Source organism: Suillus fuscotomentosus (genome assembly GCF_016647785.1).
Source record: "Suillus fuscotomentosus strain FC203 chromosome Unknown F5891scaffold_20, whole genome shotgun sequence".
Taxonomy (NCBI): domain Eukaryota; kingdom Fungi; phylum Basidiomycota; class Agaricomycetes; order Boletales; family Suillaceae; genus Suillus; species Suillus fuscotomentosus.
In genome coordinates, this window is record NW_024539532.1 from 531,843 (window position 1) to 548,309 (window position 16,467).

Genomic DNA, 16,467 nt, shown 5'->3' on the forward strand with positions numbered 1-16,467 from the left:
TGTCTATCGGAATCTACGTTGCTCCACAAGGCATATCTGATCAAACCGCAGACTAATACTGGTCCTAGCGGTAGTCGCAATCTCAACACTACTCTTTTTCATGTTGCACTTCGCGACAGTTAAAATCTCACCACGAGAATTGCCGTCTAGGATGAGACACTGTTGGTTTTTTTTGTGTGGTGGAGCTGGACTTAGATCGCTAGTGTTAAGAACATGCTCAAGGGTCAAATCCGAAGGGCTTGGCTTCAGCTTGTGCACTGCGCCCCTTACCCGAGTACGTGCCCCTAACTTCCTGAAGGCTGTCGAACAATGTCCGAAGGTTACCGGATGATGTCCGGAGGGCGTCGGGTGATGTCTGGAGTCCGATGTCCGATGCATGGGAATTCCGGCAGACATTCGGGAATGAGAGGTAAGACTAATCCGGACGAAGTCCGAACTAGAAAGGAAACAGCAGAGGACTACCAAAGGTAGAGGCGGAGGTGACAAGTCTATAGGAATCAATCCTAAGATGAGCGGAGGTCGACGAGAGGATAACTCAAGTCGGACGGAGGAAGGAATGAGCAGAGTCTAAGATAATATTCGAACTAGGGATGTACATAGATTCTACAGGGTTTATATACTACTAAGATGCGAAGTCCGAAGCTATACAAAGCGGTGGATGGAGCATATAGAAAAGTCAAACACTAGTCTATCAGAAAATAGTAAATGAACCCGGAGATTAGATCAAAGGAAAATAAAGGGCGGAAATGAAACGAGGTACGGAAAATGATATAGTCTAACTGGAGTAGGAACATACAAAGGGATAAGGCACGGAAGTTAGACGCGGGTCGGATCCGGACATAGATAGATGTCAGCTGGATCCGGGTACCCGGAAATGATATGTGTGATAGGTCCGGGTCCAGAACATGGGATATGACAGCTAGCGGGAATGTAGTAGTGCTGAAGTGCGGCTCCGGCACTGTTGGATGTGCAAAATACCGCGACGTAGCCATCAGGTGCGGGTCCATTGTTACCACAGAACGGGTCAGGACAAGCTGTCGACACAAAACAATTGTGCAGCCTGCCTCCCATGAAACTTGGTGAAACTTTAAACACCACATGATACTCAGTTAACTTCAATGCAAACTCTTTGTTCATCAACCAAGATAACGGGCCTGTATTGAAATAAGCCAAACGTTAAGAAGTCTACGTTAGAGACTCACTGCCTTTTCGGAGCTTCTCCATTCTGTCTGCAATTGCGTCCTTGACATCCTCTGCATTGTTAGCAACCCAAGGGTTGTATGTCTTGACACCATCTGTCAAATCAATATTGTTATGGCTGGACCAGTCAGACCACTTGCTGGAGCCAAGTTCGGGTGGGACTACAGGGTCAGGTGGAGGGGTCTTGCTTCGTTGCGGCATTATGTACGATTTCCTCTGCATGTTGCAGAAAGAAATCATATCCGATCCTTCAAGTATTTAACCATTCAACCTCATTCCGTACCTTTAACAGTTGTGAATAAAAGCAATAAGAAAATATGCACTGTGATCACCTAGTAGCAACCTCCTCACATTTGATTGTGATACGCGCTTGCCCGGGTAAAGAAATGGAGCATTCATCGTGAGCGAGCTGGTATAGCATTGCCCTGTAACCCTTCCAAGGACCTTTAATGATGAAAACCTTTTTCCCAATGATATTGCAAAATGAGTCCGGGTTCACGTTGGATACTTTCATGACGAATCCGATAGGAACTTTAACCTATCATAACTCAGAGGCGCTTGAGTCGAGGAGAGTAGTACTTACAAGTGAGTGATTACTCTCAGATATCAGGGTCAAGCACACATTTAAAAAATCCACGCTTTGCACAACCCCTTTCATCTGGAACTCTGGCCCACGGGCGACAGTCACAATGTCTCTGGGCTTAATGTCATAACCTCTTTCCTTGGTAAAGAGGAGAGTCTTGAAGGGTCGAATGTGTTGTACACATGCTGCGGGGACTTTGATAAGCTGATCCTTGATATTGTCACTAGTACGGAACCACAGCATGGTCCCCCCCACAGGAAACCACACCACGATCCCGCATTTCCCCATGTACTCTCCTGCACACACTTCTATCTCGTCACCAATTTGAAGAGATTCAGGCTCAGGGAAAGGGTCGTAATCTGGCTGCGTTGGCAGCCGGGATTGAAGCACGTGAGTTAAAGGACGATGATCTAAGAAGTACTTCGATACTTCCACCTATGCAATGTCAGACAGGCTTGCAGTGTGTTCTATTTACTCATACCTCTTCATTGATGGCCTCTTGACACACGTGAAACAAGTCCTCGGAGAGAAAATAGACGACATGATGCGACAACTCACCTTCATGATTCCTGACACATTTTGGGGTAGGTTCATCATAAGACTCGGATGCCGTGCGTTTGGACATTCTGGACATCGATTAATTGAACATATGTAGATCTGTTGCGACGGAAAAGCTTACATAGTGCACTCTCAATTCTATATGTTCAATATTCTAAAGACTATGATATCTATGATCTATCTATCAACATATCGGAGTAGTGGTGACGGAAAGAAGAGATATTAACGTGAAGGATCCGTATTTGTAGTGAACAACTAATTTGGAAGCGCTTAGCAAATACGGACGACAATGCTTCACATTGTGGAGATGTGGTAGACAATTGGACCTCTGACACTAAGACTTAAGAACAAAAAGCCCCATTCAATCCACAATATACAGTGACATAAATTATGGGCATAACACAGACAGTAGAGTAGAGTAGTTAATAAATTGGAATGAATTCTATCCTATTGCATCACTTGTTAGGTGCCTTGGCTTCGGAAAGGGAATTTTTGTCAATAGGACGCCCTTGATATACAGAATGACTATGATTTCAAACCCAGCTGGCTGTGGCGCTGAGCAAGACTTCGGGCGGAGATTGAATCTCATAGTCATTCTGTATATCAACCCGCGTCCTTCAAACACTTCACCTTTTTCCGACTTCCATTCTTCCAGCAGTCAAAGGTGGGACACTAGACTTGACTTTGGACCCGACTCATTCTCTTACTTTCGAAAGTAAATTACTTGACTTTGGCTTGAGTACAACATAATATTACATTTAGAATAAGCTTAACCTTGATCTCGGAAGTATATGTGTAATGCAACTTGAGAATTGAATCACTTTGCAATAGTAATCATATGGTTGAGCATATGTTTGCACATGCGCGTGCCTCGTAGACTGACAAGATTCTACATATGGTGTAGTACTCGCCAATAAAAGATTGTTATTGATGCGAACTGATTCATCGCATGAATCACATAGTGCATACATTGTTTTATTCCAATAGAATCTCTCTAATTTCCGAGAAGAATCACGGCATGCATACTCTCATCATGCAAGTCCTCATCATGCAACTTCTCACTGCCTAATATGGTGGGCTTCACTCGTCCAGGCATATTTCTTATTGTCTACTGGGCTTCGCACCCTCTCAAAGCCTTCGCCCCTCTTCTGATCCTCAATGTATTTCTCTACCAAGAGACAAACATCATCCGTTAGGTCCTGTGGTCGATTAAATTTTTTTGAATATTCTTGCCAGGCATTTCCCAGCGGCGCCAATGAGATACGCGATGTATTGTGGGTCCTGAGGACCTGCAGCTTAGTGGGTCAGTTTATCTTGTGATTGTATGAAAGTGCTGACATATGCTATTAATGCCATTGTGATAGTTAGCTGGGCTATTCCCCGCACAAAGTTTTTCAGCGCTGATTCCAGAGGATGGTCATTTGTTGATTTTGCTACACTGTCCAGTTTGCGACACCAGATGGAGATGGTCGGTTCTGTGTTGTTCATAGACGTTGCCCCGAAGATCAAGCTGTGGTGTGTGCCATCATATGTCTTGCACTCTGTTAATTAGATCTTTTTTTTTTAATATTTCATGTAAATAGCATACCGTCACAGTTTGTACTCGGCCCTTGTCGGCATGTTGCAAGACTTGTTTCAGTGTTCCCTCATTTTTGTCAAAAATGTAAATTACTCCTGTGTCACTACCCCCAACTACGAGGGTAGCCTTCCTCCCAAAAACAACTTGCTTCGGGAATGTCTTGACTGGGTTGGTATTATAGGTACAGATACATACTGCATCCTCCAAGCGATGTAAACTGAATCCATTCGTGACATTGTCCATCAGGAACAACATTTGAGCTGCGTCGACTGAAGCATACCCGCTGTAGTGATATGGTAAGTGATCGTCGACTACTGATATAAAATATGATTTACATCAATGGCCCAGCACTGTTTGTGGTGATGACAATGCCATCTGTACCTCTGAGTGTATGTCTAGAATCGTATATTAGATTGATAGTGATTGGGTAGGTACGAACACCTACATCTCACTGTCATACATGCCGAAGACTAATATGTTTCTACTTGCAGTGCAGTTGAAATTCATGGTGCGTGGGATGGTAGTAGCGAGTTCAACACTGAAAATCAGTATCAACGGTCCTCTGAAGTCAAACCCCCATACTTGAACATGTCTGTCTCGTGTCCCACTCACAATTCGAGTTTGTCCCCGGTATGGTCATATGCGAGACACATGATCTCCTTACCCATTCCGACCCTTCTTGACACTTTTGCGTCAAAGTCTTGTAAACCTTCCCCCTGCTGGTGCCAAATCCCTATGAAACCCAGTCTGGTGCCATAACATAACATTTTGCGCGTTGCCTCATGGCGGGTAATCCAACATGCACAAGTCACCGGGTCGGCCGGATTTCGAACAGCTGGAGTTTGAGGTGGGGTTGGGAGCTGCACTCGCCTTTTGAGGTCCCAGATCCTCATTCCGTCACAGCCTGGGACTTGGTGAGTTAAGTTGTATTTTGTCATGCATATCAAACTAACCCCTGCTTGCTAACATATTTCCATTGCGAGAGACCGCTAAGCAATTGATGGTGTTCTTGTGCCCGACAAGGCAGTCCTTCGAGGCGATAGTCATTGGAATGATTGGTGGGAAGTAAAAACATTGGGAGCATCAGTAAGTCTATCTTTGATGTCTTGAAGGACTTTAAAACTGACTGTCACAATAGGGACCATAACAACTGAATGAAAATCGATAACGACATCCTGCCTCACAACATTATCCTGGTGGGCATCCAATCTACGCCCGACTAAACTACTCATATTAAAAATGTCTCTTCGGTTCTGGTTGTATCAGGTCAGTCATGCCCTTGTCCTCTGTGCCTGTCGCTCCTTTTTATGAGCCTGAAGGCCCTCCCCAGTCCCTTCCATTATTGACGTATCATACAGAAATGTTTTGTCCGACAACATCATTCATCTCGATATCTTGGCAAGAAGAGATGTTATTCTTGTCTCATAAACTCAAACTCACGGGGCTCACTCCAACTCCTTCGCGTGTGTTCACTGCTATGTCTCACGTGGCTATGCCCATCCCTTCTAGCTCGCCCCCCAAAGTTGCCAAGGTCGTTGTTACAGTCACTACGTGAGCCCCCAGCTACACGACCTGCCCTCTGCCACCCTGCACGGCAACGATACGATACGATACCCGGGCCCCTTGGGCCTCGACGAATAGATGACGAACAGTTGACGAATAGAAGAGAAGTCCGGAAGATGCCGGATTAGGTAAGCGATCTGGATCGCTTACATGATATGACGACATAGGTCTAGAAGACCTATATATGTTATCAAGATAGAAGGCAAGCCTCGTGTTGCCTCATGTACTGATAGAAGGACGCCTCGCGGTCCTTATCCTAGATAGAAGCCTGCCTCATGCATGGTATCTCTGACTCGATAGATAAGCACTTAGAACCCAGCTTCAAGCTGAGCTTAGATACGATAGAGTAGCCTTATATAAAGGTCGACAGATTAAAGTAGATGTTCCTTACTTTAATCCTACTGGGTTTACCATCGAAACCTTTGTCTTGCTAAAGCTACCTGCTCGACATCAGACCCGCACCTTCAGGAGGACTTGAGACCCCTTCTGCCTGTAACTCGCTATCATCGTTCACCTCCGTGAACGTACGCAACTCCTGCTCTTCTGTAGGAGCCGACCTCGGACTCTCAGCACGAGGTATCACTGTTGTGATCGTCGCTGTTAGATTATCCCAGTCCGCACACGACACACGTCGTAACAGTCGTCTCATTTCCTACAGAGCAGATCAGTCAGACGTCAATGGGTTCTTCCTTATCATCTCTAGCCTCCCATGAATCCAAAATCCCCAAACCAGATGGTGAGGCAGGGTGTCCTAGCCATGGTGGATACAACTTAGAAAGGGCACTCAAGTGGGATGCCAACCGTTTCAAGGTATTCAAGGTGAGATCGCACTTGAGCAATGAGATCTTCCTTGAAATTAATGACATTAGGAGTGCGTGCGCGCTTCAATCGAGAAACATTGTGACACTAGCAAGAGCAAGATATCGCAAACTCCTGCCGCACTAGATGTGGTTCAGATAGAGGTACATCTAGAATTTCTACATCTGTTTGATACTAACTTCGTTCGAGGTGCTCTCTCACTTTTTCGAACTCGATGATTATGATGGCTGTTGGCCAATTGGAGATATGATTCAGATGCAGCTGAAAAACACCTCTGCGAAGGAGCGACAGAGGCATGCAAAATAACAGTATCCAAGTACGTATAAACTACGAAAGTACAATTCAGTTTTTTTTAGTTGATTAAATACGCTCGAACTCCCAATGGAGGTAGTGGTGATGATCGAAGAACGATTTGAATTAGCTGATATGTAGTGATGACTTATTAACGCGTAATATGGCTCAAACACATTATATTGCCTTATTGTTTTTCTAATAGAGTTGTAACTACAATGTCGTGTTGTAGTTGCATTCAATTATTGCAATAAGGTACTTGACATTAGGTGAGCTGTCTTGAGATAAAATGTGCGCTACTGAATTATTTGAACTGCAAGATGTCTTGCCTGATGTCTTATTTCTTTTCGGATGACAATGATCCGCTCACCCCAGTTGTAGAGTCTCACCCTCTCAACGAGCTTCGTCCAGCAGCAAATATGCATATGTACCCACCTCGGCCTGCTGCCTTGGCTAGTCTAGATTCTCGTCTGTCAACAATCTCATCAGTGCCCGCTACATCAGTCAGCGAAGAGTTCACAATGCAATTATTTGATAATCCCTGGGAGTCTGCTCATAGGAAGAGAAATGACGATGACCAGCGGGTGGGTCATAGATACTTCTTTGCTTTTCTGAGCTAACAGATATTCAGCCTAATAAAATATTTCTCAAAGAAGACGATCAGTCGTCCAGGCTGCGGGATGATGTGCGCAAGCTGCAGTTCTCCAAGCACGATCTCTTACTCCGAAAGCGGCAAATCCAAGTACACTCCATTATGCATCTCCTCACCCTTGGCTGTAAGGTTAGACCTAGTATAATGGTAACTACCAGTTTTCCCATAGACACCATTCACAGCAACTACCAGCTACGCACTTTGACCTAATTCATGGCTCTTGCCACTCTGTCACCCACACCTGGTTCACACCAGTAATATGGGTATCCACACGAATAATCATATTTAAATGTATGTTTCAAATAAATGTTTCATTGATGATGACTAATTAAACACAAATATGATAATATTGGTACAATCAAAATAATAGACAAAAAAGCCCCTACAATCCCCTACCCCTCGTCGTCATCAAAATCATCCTCATTTTCAGCGAAATATGTGGTTATTTCATCCTCACCGGCTGTGTCATTCGCGCTAACTCTGGCGCCCCAGAGAACAGTGAAATGAGCCAGTAATACGCGCTGAATTGCCGCCTGCCTGTTCGCATATGCGGCAGCGCCAGCCACGATTTGTGCATCCTGGTGCGATAGGGTAGCAACAGATCCCCACTCTTTTGCACGCCATGCGAGAAATTGTCGTGTTTGCCACATTTCCTCCTTGAGAAGATACACTTCTTCATTCCACCGTTGTGCACGCGCGTGAGACTTTCCCCATTCTACACGCAACACTGACATTTAACATCAAAAAGCGAGTCAATCTATGCAACAGCAAATACACTCACCATCATTCAGACCCCCATCAACTTCATCATCCCAAACTCCTGAAGCAAGCCAAATCCACAATGTCGTCTGATAGCCTTGCCCAAATCCACGAAATGTGTCTCGCTCAGACCTTGTCCTTCCGCGCATTCCAGTAGTACTCCTGACACCCAACATTGTGTCAATGGGTGCCACAATATCCTTCGCCTCTAAACATTGAAATTCCTTCTCCCTCTCCAGCTCACTGATCCCAACCAGTTCGAGCAATGCTGACCAAGCAACACAATACTTTGCAGCAGCAGCGTTGATTTTGCTGTCAAAGCGAGCGAGAAAGGAAGTCACGTGAGTGTTCGCTTGTTGTCCACGTAAATCGAGATTGCGGTGCTTAACGAAATGAGATTTAGTATGTAATTGCTTGCGGAGCTTATCGAGTGCATCGCGACACTGCCCTTTGCGAAGCTTGGCCTCAATGCGAGCAATATCATTCCTACAAATTTCTTCTCGATCGCTTTCAGGGAGTGTTGATGGTAGCCAGAGATGTTCATCCTCAATGTCATCAGACAAGTCCCCATCGTGTTCTTCAATCCACTTTTCGATACCTGCCATATATACCCGCTGTATGATGCGGAAGCGGTCTAGCTGTCGTCGTAGCGTGACCCGACGTTGGTGAAGTTTAGCGTATTGATTTGCTGATATGCACAAAACGTGTTTTGTACATGAACATGGCAAATATTGAGCTTGTAATACCCTTCATAATGAGCCTATGGTTATGCCTAGAATTTTCTTTGTAGCACTCATAATTTATTTGAGTATTTTCGGGCTCAAAATGAGTGCAACGCTACTTAACATTCAAAAATAATACTTATACTTCTGAAAGATTGGTTTCGAACTTACAATTCTTCACTTAGTCAGCAATTTCTCACACCTCCTATAATTTTCTCACACATTTTCACATGTTCTGAAACATACTCTGTGACATATCCTGACATACATATTACATAATCGGTATGTTTTGTGTTACATCTTGAACATGTTTGCTTACGCAAGCCTTTCATTTTTACAATACCAAGAGGAAAGACTGAAGTACTTCATATCTTATTACATAATCAGTCTCATGTGACCTGGTGGCACATTTTTGACAACCATGTAGAGCTTCATTATGACAAGTATGCAAGACCCACACCATGGTATTTAACAAGTTAACAATCAGATTGCAACAAAGTTTGAACAAAGCTTTGAGTACAGCATTCAGGTAGTGCAGAGGCAGTGTACACAGCTTAATACATAGCCACAGAGCACAGCCACTAAATGATGACTTGAAAGATTCTAGAATATGCTATTAGATACCACTGGAGTTTGGTGGAATAGTCTGGAAAATTCTATGACATTCTTTGAAACTTTGATAGTAGATTAGTAATCAGTAGCATAGCCACTAGTAGAGTAGTATATAAGGGGCTCATTTCCCCTCTAATAAAGAGAGCTCCCAAGTTATCAGAGAGCCCATTTTCTTGTATTACCTAAGCTTGAGTGTGAATGAGTGATTGAAAATAAGAAGAGTGATCATAAGGCTCTTTTTAGATTCTCACCTCTAAGATTACTGAGTGACACTGAGTGAAATATTAGCTTATTTCATTCCACTTTTTGACACTGTTTCCCACGACATACAGAAGCACATTTGAGGCCACCATTGAGCCATACCTTTTACACTAGCTGGTACATGGTTATCAGTCGTCTAGTGCAATATATTCCAGTTCTCTTTCAGACACAGGAAATCAATTCTGTGGGGAGAATATACATATTTTCATTAGCAAGGGAAGACAAATAAGACTAACAGTCAGTCACTAATATTAAGAACTTGGCCATTTAAGACTACATCAAGAGGGTGTACTCTGTGGTTTCAAAGTCACATATTAGTTTGGGCTGATCCGTGTTAGAGGCTTAGTTTGATCTCCAATTGGTTTGTGAAGATAAGGAGTATTGATATAGCTCTGAGAATCATTGCATAGACATACATCTGTATTCGTTGAAGTCATAGCACTGCATCGCTGTCATGCATGGTATGTGATTCATACCATGTCAGATATATATAGAGAGTGATAAGGAAGATATGAGAGACTGTCTAGCCCTTTGTCACTAAGTTACCTCTCTATTTTTCCTTTATTTCATTGTCTGGTATTTTATTTCTCACTTTACAGGCTTATTTTACCTTGTATTTGTATCAAGCATGTGACCTTCTGTTTATTTCTCATTGTTTATTTTTATTTGGCTTCTTTCAGCCACCAAGTTTTGTATCTCTATTTATTTCTGACTGTTTATTTGTATTTGGCTTCTTTCAGCCACCAGCTTTTATTTGTCATCACATCATGTGACTGGGAAATATTCTGGTTTGTAACATTATTTAAGCTGACTCAACATGTTTAGTCATGATTGGCCATGCTTTGTAACAACATTTAACATGACTCAACATGTTTAGTCATGGTTTGTCATGGTTTCTAATTTCTTTGTAAGATTACACTGTATTTGTAATGTACTTAGTAATAAGCTGATTAATCACCTGGTTTGTAAGCCACATTCTTACCAATCCATCTGATTAATCATGCTTAGTAAGGGGGTTCCCAAAAGGTATAAAAGGACCCCATTTTCACCCATGAAATAAAATCCTCCCACTTGACTCTTATCTCAAACCGTGTGAGACCACTAAGACTTAAAGTGCAGGCCAATATAAGTGCCTTGAGGTAATCTAAGATATCATTATCTATTCTAAAGTTATATACTACCTTACAGGGGTCGACTATATAACTTTCATTATCGTTATTCTACTCTAGGTTATATACTACCTTACAGGGGTTGACTATATAACCATTGAACAGCTCTCATTCTAAGCTTTATGTGTATTCATAAGACTCTCCCTTTCAACGGAAAGTGAGACACATCTAAGGACGACAAAGTTGAAACAGACTTTCATAGGTTGAAACACGACCTACTAGGCTGAAACAAACCTAACGAATTTATCCAGAACACAGAACATTCCACAACAACTTCGTATAAGACTACACAAGAAGAGGACAACAAACTAAATCCTCCCAAGAACTCACCACGTTACCTCCCACGAAGTAGAAAAGTCGGAGACCGTGGACTTAAGGACTGGCAAGAAGTCTTCACCGTGTATAATTGTGTTGTCATTATACACAACTTTCATATAAGACCCTTAAGTAACAAGACATTGCGCCAGTTATTGACTTTCTTTAGGATCATAGCACTGCATCAAGCCAGTTACTGATTCTGTTTCCCTTTTAGTCACTGAGTACTTCCTTTGAAAACTCAACACACTTTTTCCCACGAACAACCACATTATTGACTGTTGGTATTTGTCTGAACCGTTGACCATGGTAGGATACTGAAAATTGGTGAATTTTACTGTTTTCACATCCTAGTAAGACATCGCGCTCAGAGATGATGTGACATCAACCTTGATTCATTGCCTGACAATGATCAGAAGGGAGTCTCATACTATTACAGGAGTAAAACTTACTGAGCATCTTCAAGAACCAGGGCCATATTCATGAAGGAACTGGGAGTCGCTTCATGCGGAAGTACATGCCCATTACTGATAGCAATCTTCTCCTCATCTGCAAGATTAATACGTACTTGAGCCTCTGAAAGATCTGTTATACCAGAGTCAGCTTCAATGACAAAAATTAAATATATGAACATTACTAATTCTGCTGAGCACGTATAGGTTTGGATTTGATTTATCGCATTCCCAAGCCTTGATCATTGCAGTCCATTCTCCTCGATGGATATCACCAATCACTTCATCAAAGTCACGCAAAAAGGACTGGTGACGAGCGTGCTCCTTGACGGCATTCAGAAGTTTTCTCCGTAGCGAGAGTCCTGTAAATCAATTGAATCATCATTGTATAGGTGGAAATAGAAAAAAAATCTTACCTAGTCCAGTATATTTACTCCAGTTGTGATATCCGAAATGGTCGTTGAGGACATTGTGTCGAGAACCGGGGCCCATTTCTTTCGTGCTGTTCGCAACATGATTCATCTCTGCCCAATTGCGCTCAATTCCCTCACCATCAGTCCGTCCTACGCCTGGCATGAGGTTCAACGAATGTGGGATTGCACATTTTTCCTCATGTGCAGGACAGTGAAACTTAGGGATTCCAAACATAAATGCCGCAAGAGCGACAGCTGCCAAAATCTGAGGGTGTTCTGGAAGGTCATCCATTCTCTTTGTAAGGTTGATTTTCCACTGGCAAGCGATATCGTAAGAGATGACAACGGAGAGAAGGAGGAGAGGCATGATGGACGAGAAGAAAATGAAATCCATGTTAGTGTCATATCCTGTATTCTGGACCTACATCCGATAATATTCCCACGCCTCATCCGGACCTTCAGATGTCCTATCCATGTCTCCAGTACCCATCCGGATCCCTGCACCTCTGCACATCCACATCCGCATGTCCACATCCAGATCCCTTATCCTTCGCAGCTAGCCTGCATCATTCATCCTTGTCCCGTTGCCCTAATGCCACATCCTATATATCCACGCATCTCATCTGGACTATATCCGATCCGGTCCGATCCGATGTATAGATCTGTTTCCTATCCGATATACGATAAGCTTTGTAATTCATTTCCTGTGCATATAATGTTAACACAGCCTATCCGGTATTCCTTGTTACTGGTATCTTGGTTATATCTATTACCGGTATGCTTACTGATCTGTTAACCTATGTTCATTTCCGACTTGTGTTTGTCAACCTTTGCATATGCTTCATACATAGCCTCGGACTCTGCTTATTGATCCTTCCGTTATTTCTCTTAGTATATAAACTCGTGTATATGTCTTGTAGTACCTCAGTCTGAATATCATATTAGTCCTCGCACTAGTCTTCACTCTAAGTCCTCATATCAGTTCTAGTCTTCCAACTTAGTTGTTATCCATCTCAGGCCTAGGGAGTTTCTTCCTAGGCCGGAGCTCTGCTTATCTGATACTCTGCTCATCCGCTCATCCGATCCTCCGTAGTTTCCGGAAGTTCATCCAGATCTTTCCCGTGGTCCTCCTGACCTATTCTGCTTCGGACTTTGTCCTTGCAGCCTTTCCTCTGTTTACTTCTACTCAGGACAAGTCCCGAGTAGCCATTATACATATCTGTATCAGGATGAAACCTCATCGTAATTTCCGGAAGTTCCTCCGGAACTTTCCCGCACTCATCCGGAAAGTCCTTCCGAAGTTTCCTGCACCTTCGGATGTCCTTCGGATGTCTTCGGATGTCTTCGGACTTTCCTTGGACACCAATCTGAAATTAAGGGCACATACTCGGGTAAGGGGCGCAGCGCACGAGCTGAAGCCAAGCCCCTCAGAATCAGTCCTACCCTTTGTGCATGGTCTTAACAGTTAGCGTATCTAAATTCTTCATTAGACAGTTGGATATAGACATTTTTAAACGCAAATACCTTTCACCCTTTTGAAGGTCTCCAACTCCTTGAGGTCGAACAAATTCATGGCGTGCACAAAGACATAAGCCAACACCAGTCGCTCGCAACCCACTCGAATACTTAGATTCAGCATGCGCCAATGTCCTAAAGCCTGAACAAGTGCTAATCTAGTGGGTTGGTGCCCCGTAAGCATGTGCATCGAGAGTGAATCTTTTTCAAAACCTACATCGGTTTGACTTGCATTCCTGAGTATGTACTCCGCATAAGGTTTTTCAGGAACGAAGTACGCCAGACCCGTGTGCAGCCCAGGATCAGCATTTGTAGAAGATCGAGCCCTGTCCTTGAGGCGGAAGTTGGCATCCATAGCGATAATTAGATAATACAGAAATCTATGAGGGGGGACATTTAACGGATGCAGCGAATCAAGAAAAAAACCTACTTCATTGATTCATCCACCTTGTTCCAGTCCTCCGGCAAGTTTATGCCAGGGTGTGGACAAGCAGGACATTTTACGGCTAATGCACCAGGCTGAGTCTCGTAGATGCCACCCGTTACATTGCCATGGCCAGCTTGCTTCATCACATAATTCAGTACTTTATTTTCGACTTAGTTGGACAGCCAAAGGTTGAGATTTGACCCAGTTAGGCAGGCCATCCAATGTGGGCCCATGTGTGCTTATGCACAGATGGGCCCACAGTGTGGAATAGCGCCCATGCTAGCGGGTGGGCCAAGTGTCGATGCCATAGCATGAATGGGACAATTGTAATGGGCCACAAGGTACATGGGCCCAGTTATATATCTCGGAAGGGGGGTACGGATGGGCCTAGCTACTTATTCTTGGGGAAATTTGATGTCGGAAGAGCCAACAGGAAAATTTTGAGCCCAAAATAGTATCAGGCATGGCTGGTGAATAGGCTCAGCTCGTATCAGAATAGCTTACGGATGAGCCCAGCTGGTAATTGACAGTATCGGAAGAGGGCACAAGTGAGCCGACCGGTCATTCCTGGGCCCATCACAATACTGGGAAGGGTTAGTGGATGGGCCAACTGGTTATTTGGGCCCAGTAGATACCAATTCAGTGTGCGGATAGGTCAAATATGCAAGACCTGGGCACATAACAAATTCAGGTGCGGATCGGCTCAGTACACAAGCATCTGGAAGGGCCCAATTGGTCCTCGCATTCAATATGCGGATCGGTCCGGCTGGTAAGGGTTAGGCCCAGTGCACCAATATCCGGAAGGCCCAAACTGGCCCAGCACATGTGCATTCATGCAGATCGGGGTGGGCCCCAATATGCAGGCAAGTCGGGTGGGCCTACCATGAAGGAATTTCCGGTAGTGATGGGCGAGCCATTAGTATATGGATGTGGTACTGATTTGGTAGGGGTCATGGATGGGCCCAGCAAGTTTTTTCGGCCCACCGGATATGCATATGATCCCACCCGGAGGGGCAACGTATAGTCCCATCTATTGTTTGGCCCAGTACATATGCCGGGTAGTCTTGGATGGGCCTACGGATGGGCCCAAGAGAATATGCATTTGATCTCGGAAGGGCCGACTAAGCTGAATATATGGCATGGGACTGCATTGTATTCTCGAAGGGCCAGCTAGTTATGTGGTCTGGCCCATGATAGGCATCTGATTTCAGAAGGGCCAACAGTTGTGCCCAGCAGGATATTCTTCGGCATAGTACATGTGCAAATAATCTTGGAGCGGCTTCCGGATAAGCCCAGTGCAAGTGTTGGATCTCGGAAGGGCTCGGCTAGGGAATGTTGGCCAAGTCAGTGCACTTTGTGTCAGAGACTAGTATTACAGATGCAACTGGTGCAACAGAAACGAGTAATGAAATATGGGACAAAGTTCGATACGAATGCTGATCCCGATCCGACGTTGATATACATGTCGGAGGGATGCACCATACGTGTACCGTCTGTGATGATGCGCGGGGAATGACAGCCTGTCATGCGCGGTACAGGCAGATGTCGGCGGATGGGCCTAGAACTGAACCTCATCTCAGCCAACGGTGGGCAGGCTATCGTACCCGGTACCGGCGGATGTCCCAGATGTAGATGGAACCAATACCTAGGTCCCCATCAACGACGGTTGGGCCTTCATATCTGAGACCTGGCTGATGGCCCCAGAACTATGTCCCCAACAATGATGGGCGCGTCGTTGTATCTGTGACTGACTGACAGGTGCATCCTGTCTTATGCTCGGAAGGCTGTGGCACCCGGGCCCGACTGATGGCCCAAACCCATGGGACCAGATATCTTACGCATATTGGGCAACTGGACGGGCTGTAATACCTGCAGGTCATCGGAACCGAAGAAAATAGGTCGCAATGGATCTCGAGACTATATTGGCAAAACATGCGCCAGTAGTCCAAGCGAACCCATTTGGCGGGTGGTTCCAGGTCTCGCCATAAATAGATCTTGCGTTTGAATGCTTGACGGGGAGGTGTGGCAGAGTTCGCACACCCACAGCCGTTGGGTCTGGTGCTGGTGATACAAGCTCTGGTTCTGTTGCCATCGCAGCAATCGGATTGTCGAGGGATTTTCCGGATGGAAGAGCTGGCGGCATAGCGGGGTCCATTGCTGATAGGATATGTTGCAATTCATGGGATGTACGGAAGGGGGATCAATATCAACCCGTCGGTTATGGGCATTCCGACAACTGTGGAGAGTCATATGTGTGAACCGAGTGTAAGACTATTGTAGAGAACCACCACGGCTACCATAGGCTAAACTCTTGGGATCTACATCAGGAAAGGCCGATCTACCATTGCTTCCAGAAGATCCTGTATGGCTCCGAGGTACCGTCCACTCTGAGATCATTTTATCGCTGTATCCGCTGAGGATGAGGCCATGTATTCCATTTATGTACAGTAGAATCCTCACTGAGACTTGTGAGAAGGCGTGTGTCATCGGCAATCATCAAATTGGCTAGCTACAATACAACAGATACTAATCTATGTCGCCATTCTCCCAAAGTCATTGTATGTGAGCTTTATGATG

The 16,467-nt window shown here is 44.5% G+C and overlaps 5 protein-coding genes across 5 annotated transcripts; all 5 read right to left on the reverse strand.

The window, feature by feature from the left end:
- Positions 1–217: 217 nt before the first annotated feature.
- Positions 218–2,408, reverse strand: F5891DRAFT_979276 (uncharacterized protein; the record flags this gene model as incomplete). The annotated part of the gene is made up of 8 exons (XM_041376862.1): positions 218–415; positions 463–567; positions 979–1,154; positions 1,203–1,387; positions 1,533–1,738; positions 1,784–2,218; positions 2,265–2,281; positions 2,342–2,408. 8 exons carry the CDS (start codon positions 2,406–2,408, stop codon positions 218–220), a joined length of 1,389 nt encoding a protein of 462 aa, XP_041227364.1.
- Positions 2,409–3,399: 991 nt separating this feature from the next.
- On the reverse strand, positions 3,400–5,152 carry F5891DRAFT_979277 (WD40-repeat-containing domain protein; the record flags this gene model as incomplete). Its single annotated transcript, XM_041376863.1, has 8 exons — positions 3,400–3,630; positions 3,680–3,874; positions 3,930–4,203; positions 4,256–4,315; positions 4,366–4,458; positions 4,533–4,824; positions 4,874–4,949; positions 5,048–5,152. The coding sequence occupies 8 exons, from the start codon at positions 5,150–5,152 to the stop codon at positions 3,400–3,402; spliced, it is 1,326 nt and encodes a 441-aa protein (XP_041227365.1).
- A 2,485-nt stretch (positions 5,153–7,637) lies between these two features.
- Positions 7,638–8,609, reverse strand: F5891DRAFT_1187266 (uncharacterized protein; the record flags this gene model as incomplete). The annotated part of the gene is made up of 2 exons (XM_041366808.1): positions 7,638–7,972; positions 8,027–8,609. The coding sequence occupies 2 exons, from the start codon at positions 8,607–8,609 to the stop codon at positions 7,638–7,640; spliced, it is 918 nt and encodes a 305-aa protein (XP_041227366.1).
- Positions 8,610–11,487: 2,878 nt separating this feature from the next.
- F5891DRAFT_1221419 (uncharacterized protein) lies at positions 11,488–12,315 on the reverse strand (the record flags this gene model as incomplete). Its single annotated transcript, XM_041369433.1, has 3 exons — positions 11,488–11,668; positions 11,721–11,897; positions 11,952–12,315. 3 exons carry the CDS (start codon positions 12,313–12,315, stop codon positions 11,532–11,534), a joined length of 678 nt encoding a protein of 225 aa, XP_041227367.1. The 3' UTR covers positions 11,488–11,531.
- A 1,143-nt stretch (positions 12,316–13,458) lies between these two features.
- F5891DRAFT_1187268 (uncharacterized protein) lies at positions 13,459–16,045 on the reverse strand (the record flags this gene model as incomplete). Its single annotated transcript, XM_041366809.1, has 3 exons — positions 13,459–13,843; positions 13,894–14,027; positions 15,935–16,045. 3 exons carry the CDS (start codon positions 16,043–16,045, stop codon positions 13,459–13,461), a joined length of 630 nt encoding a protein of 209 aa, XP_041227368.1.
- Positions 16,046–16,467: the final 422 nt, after the last annotated feature.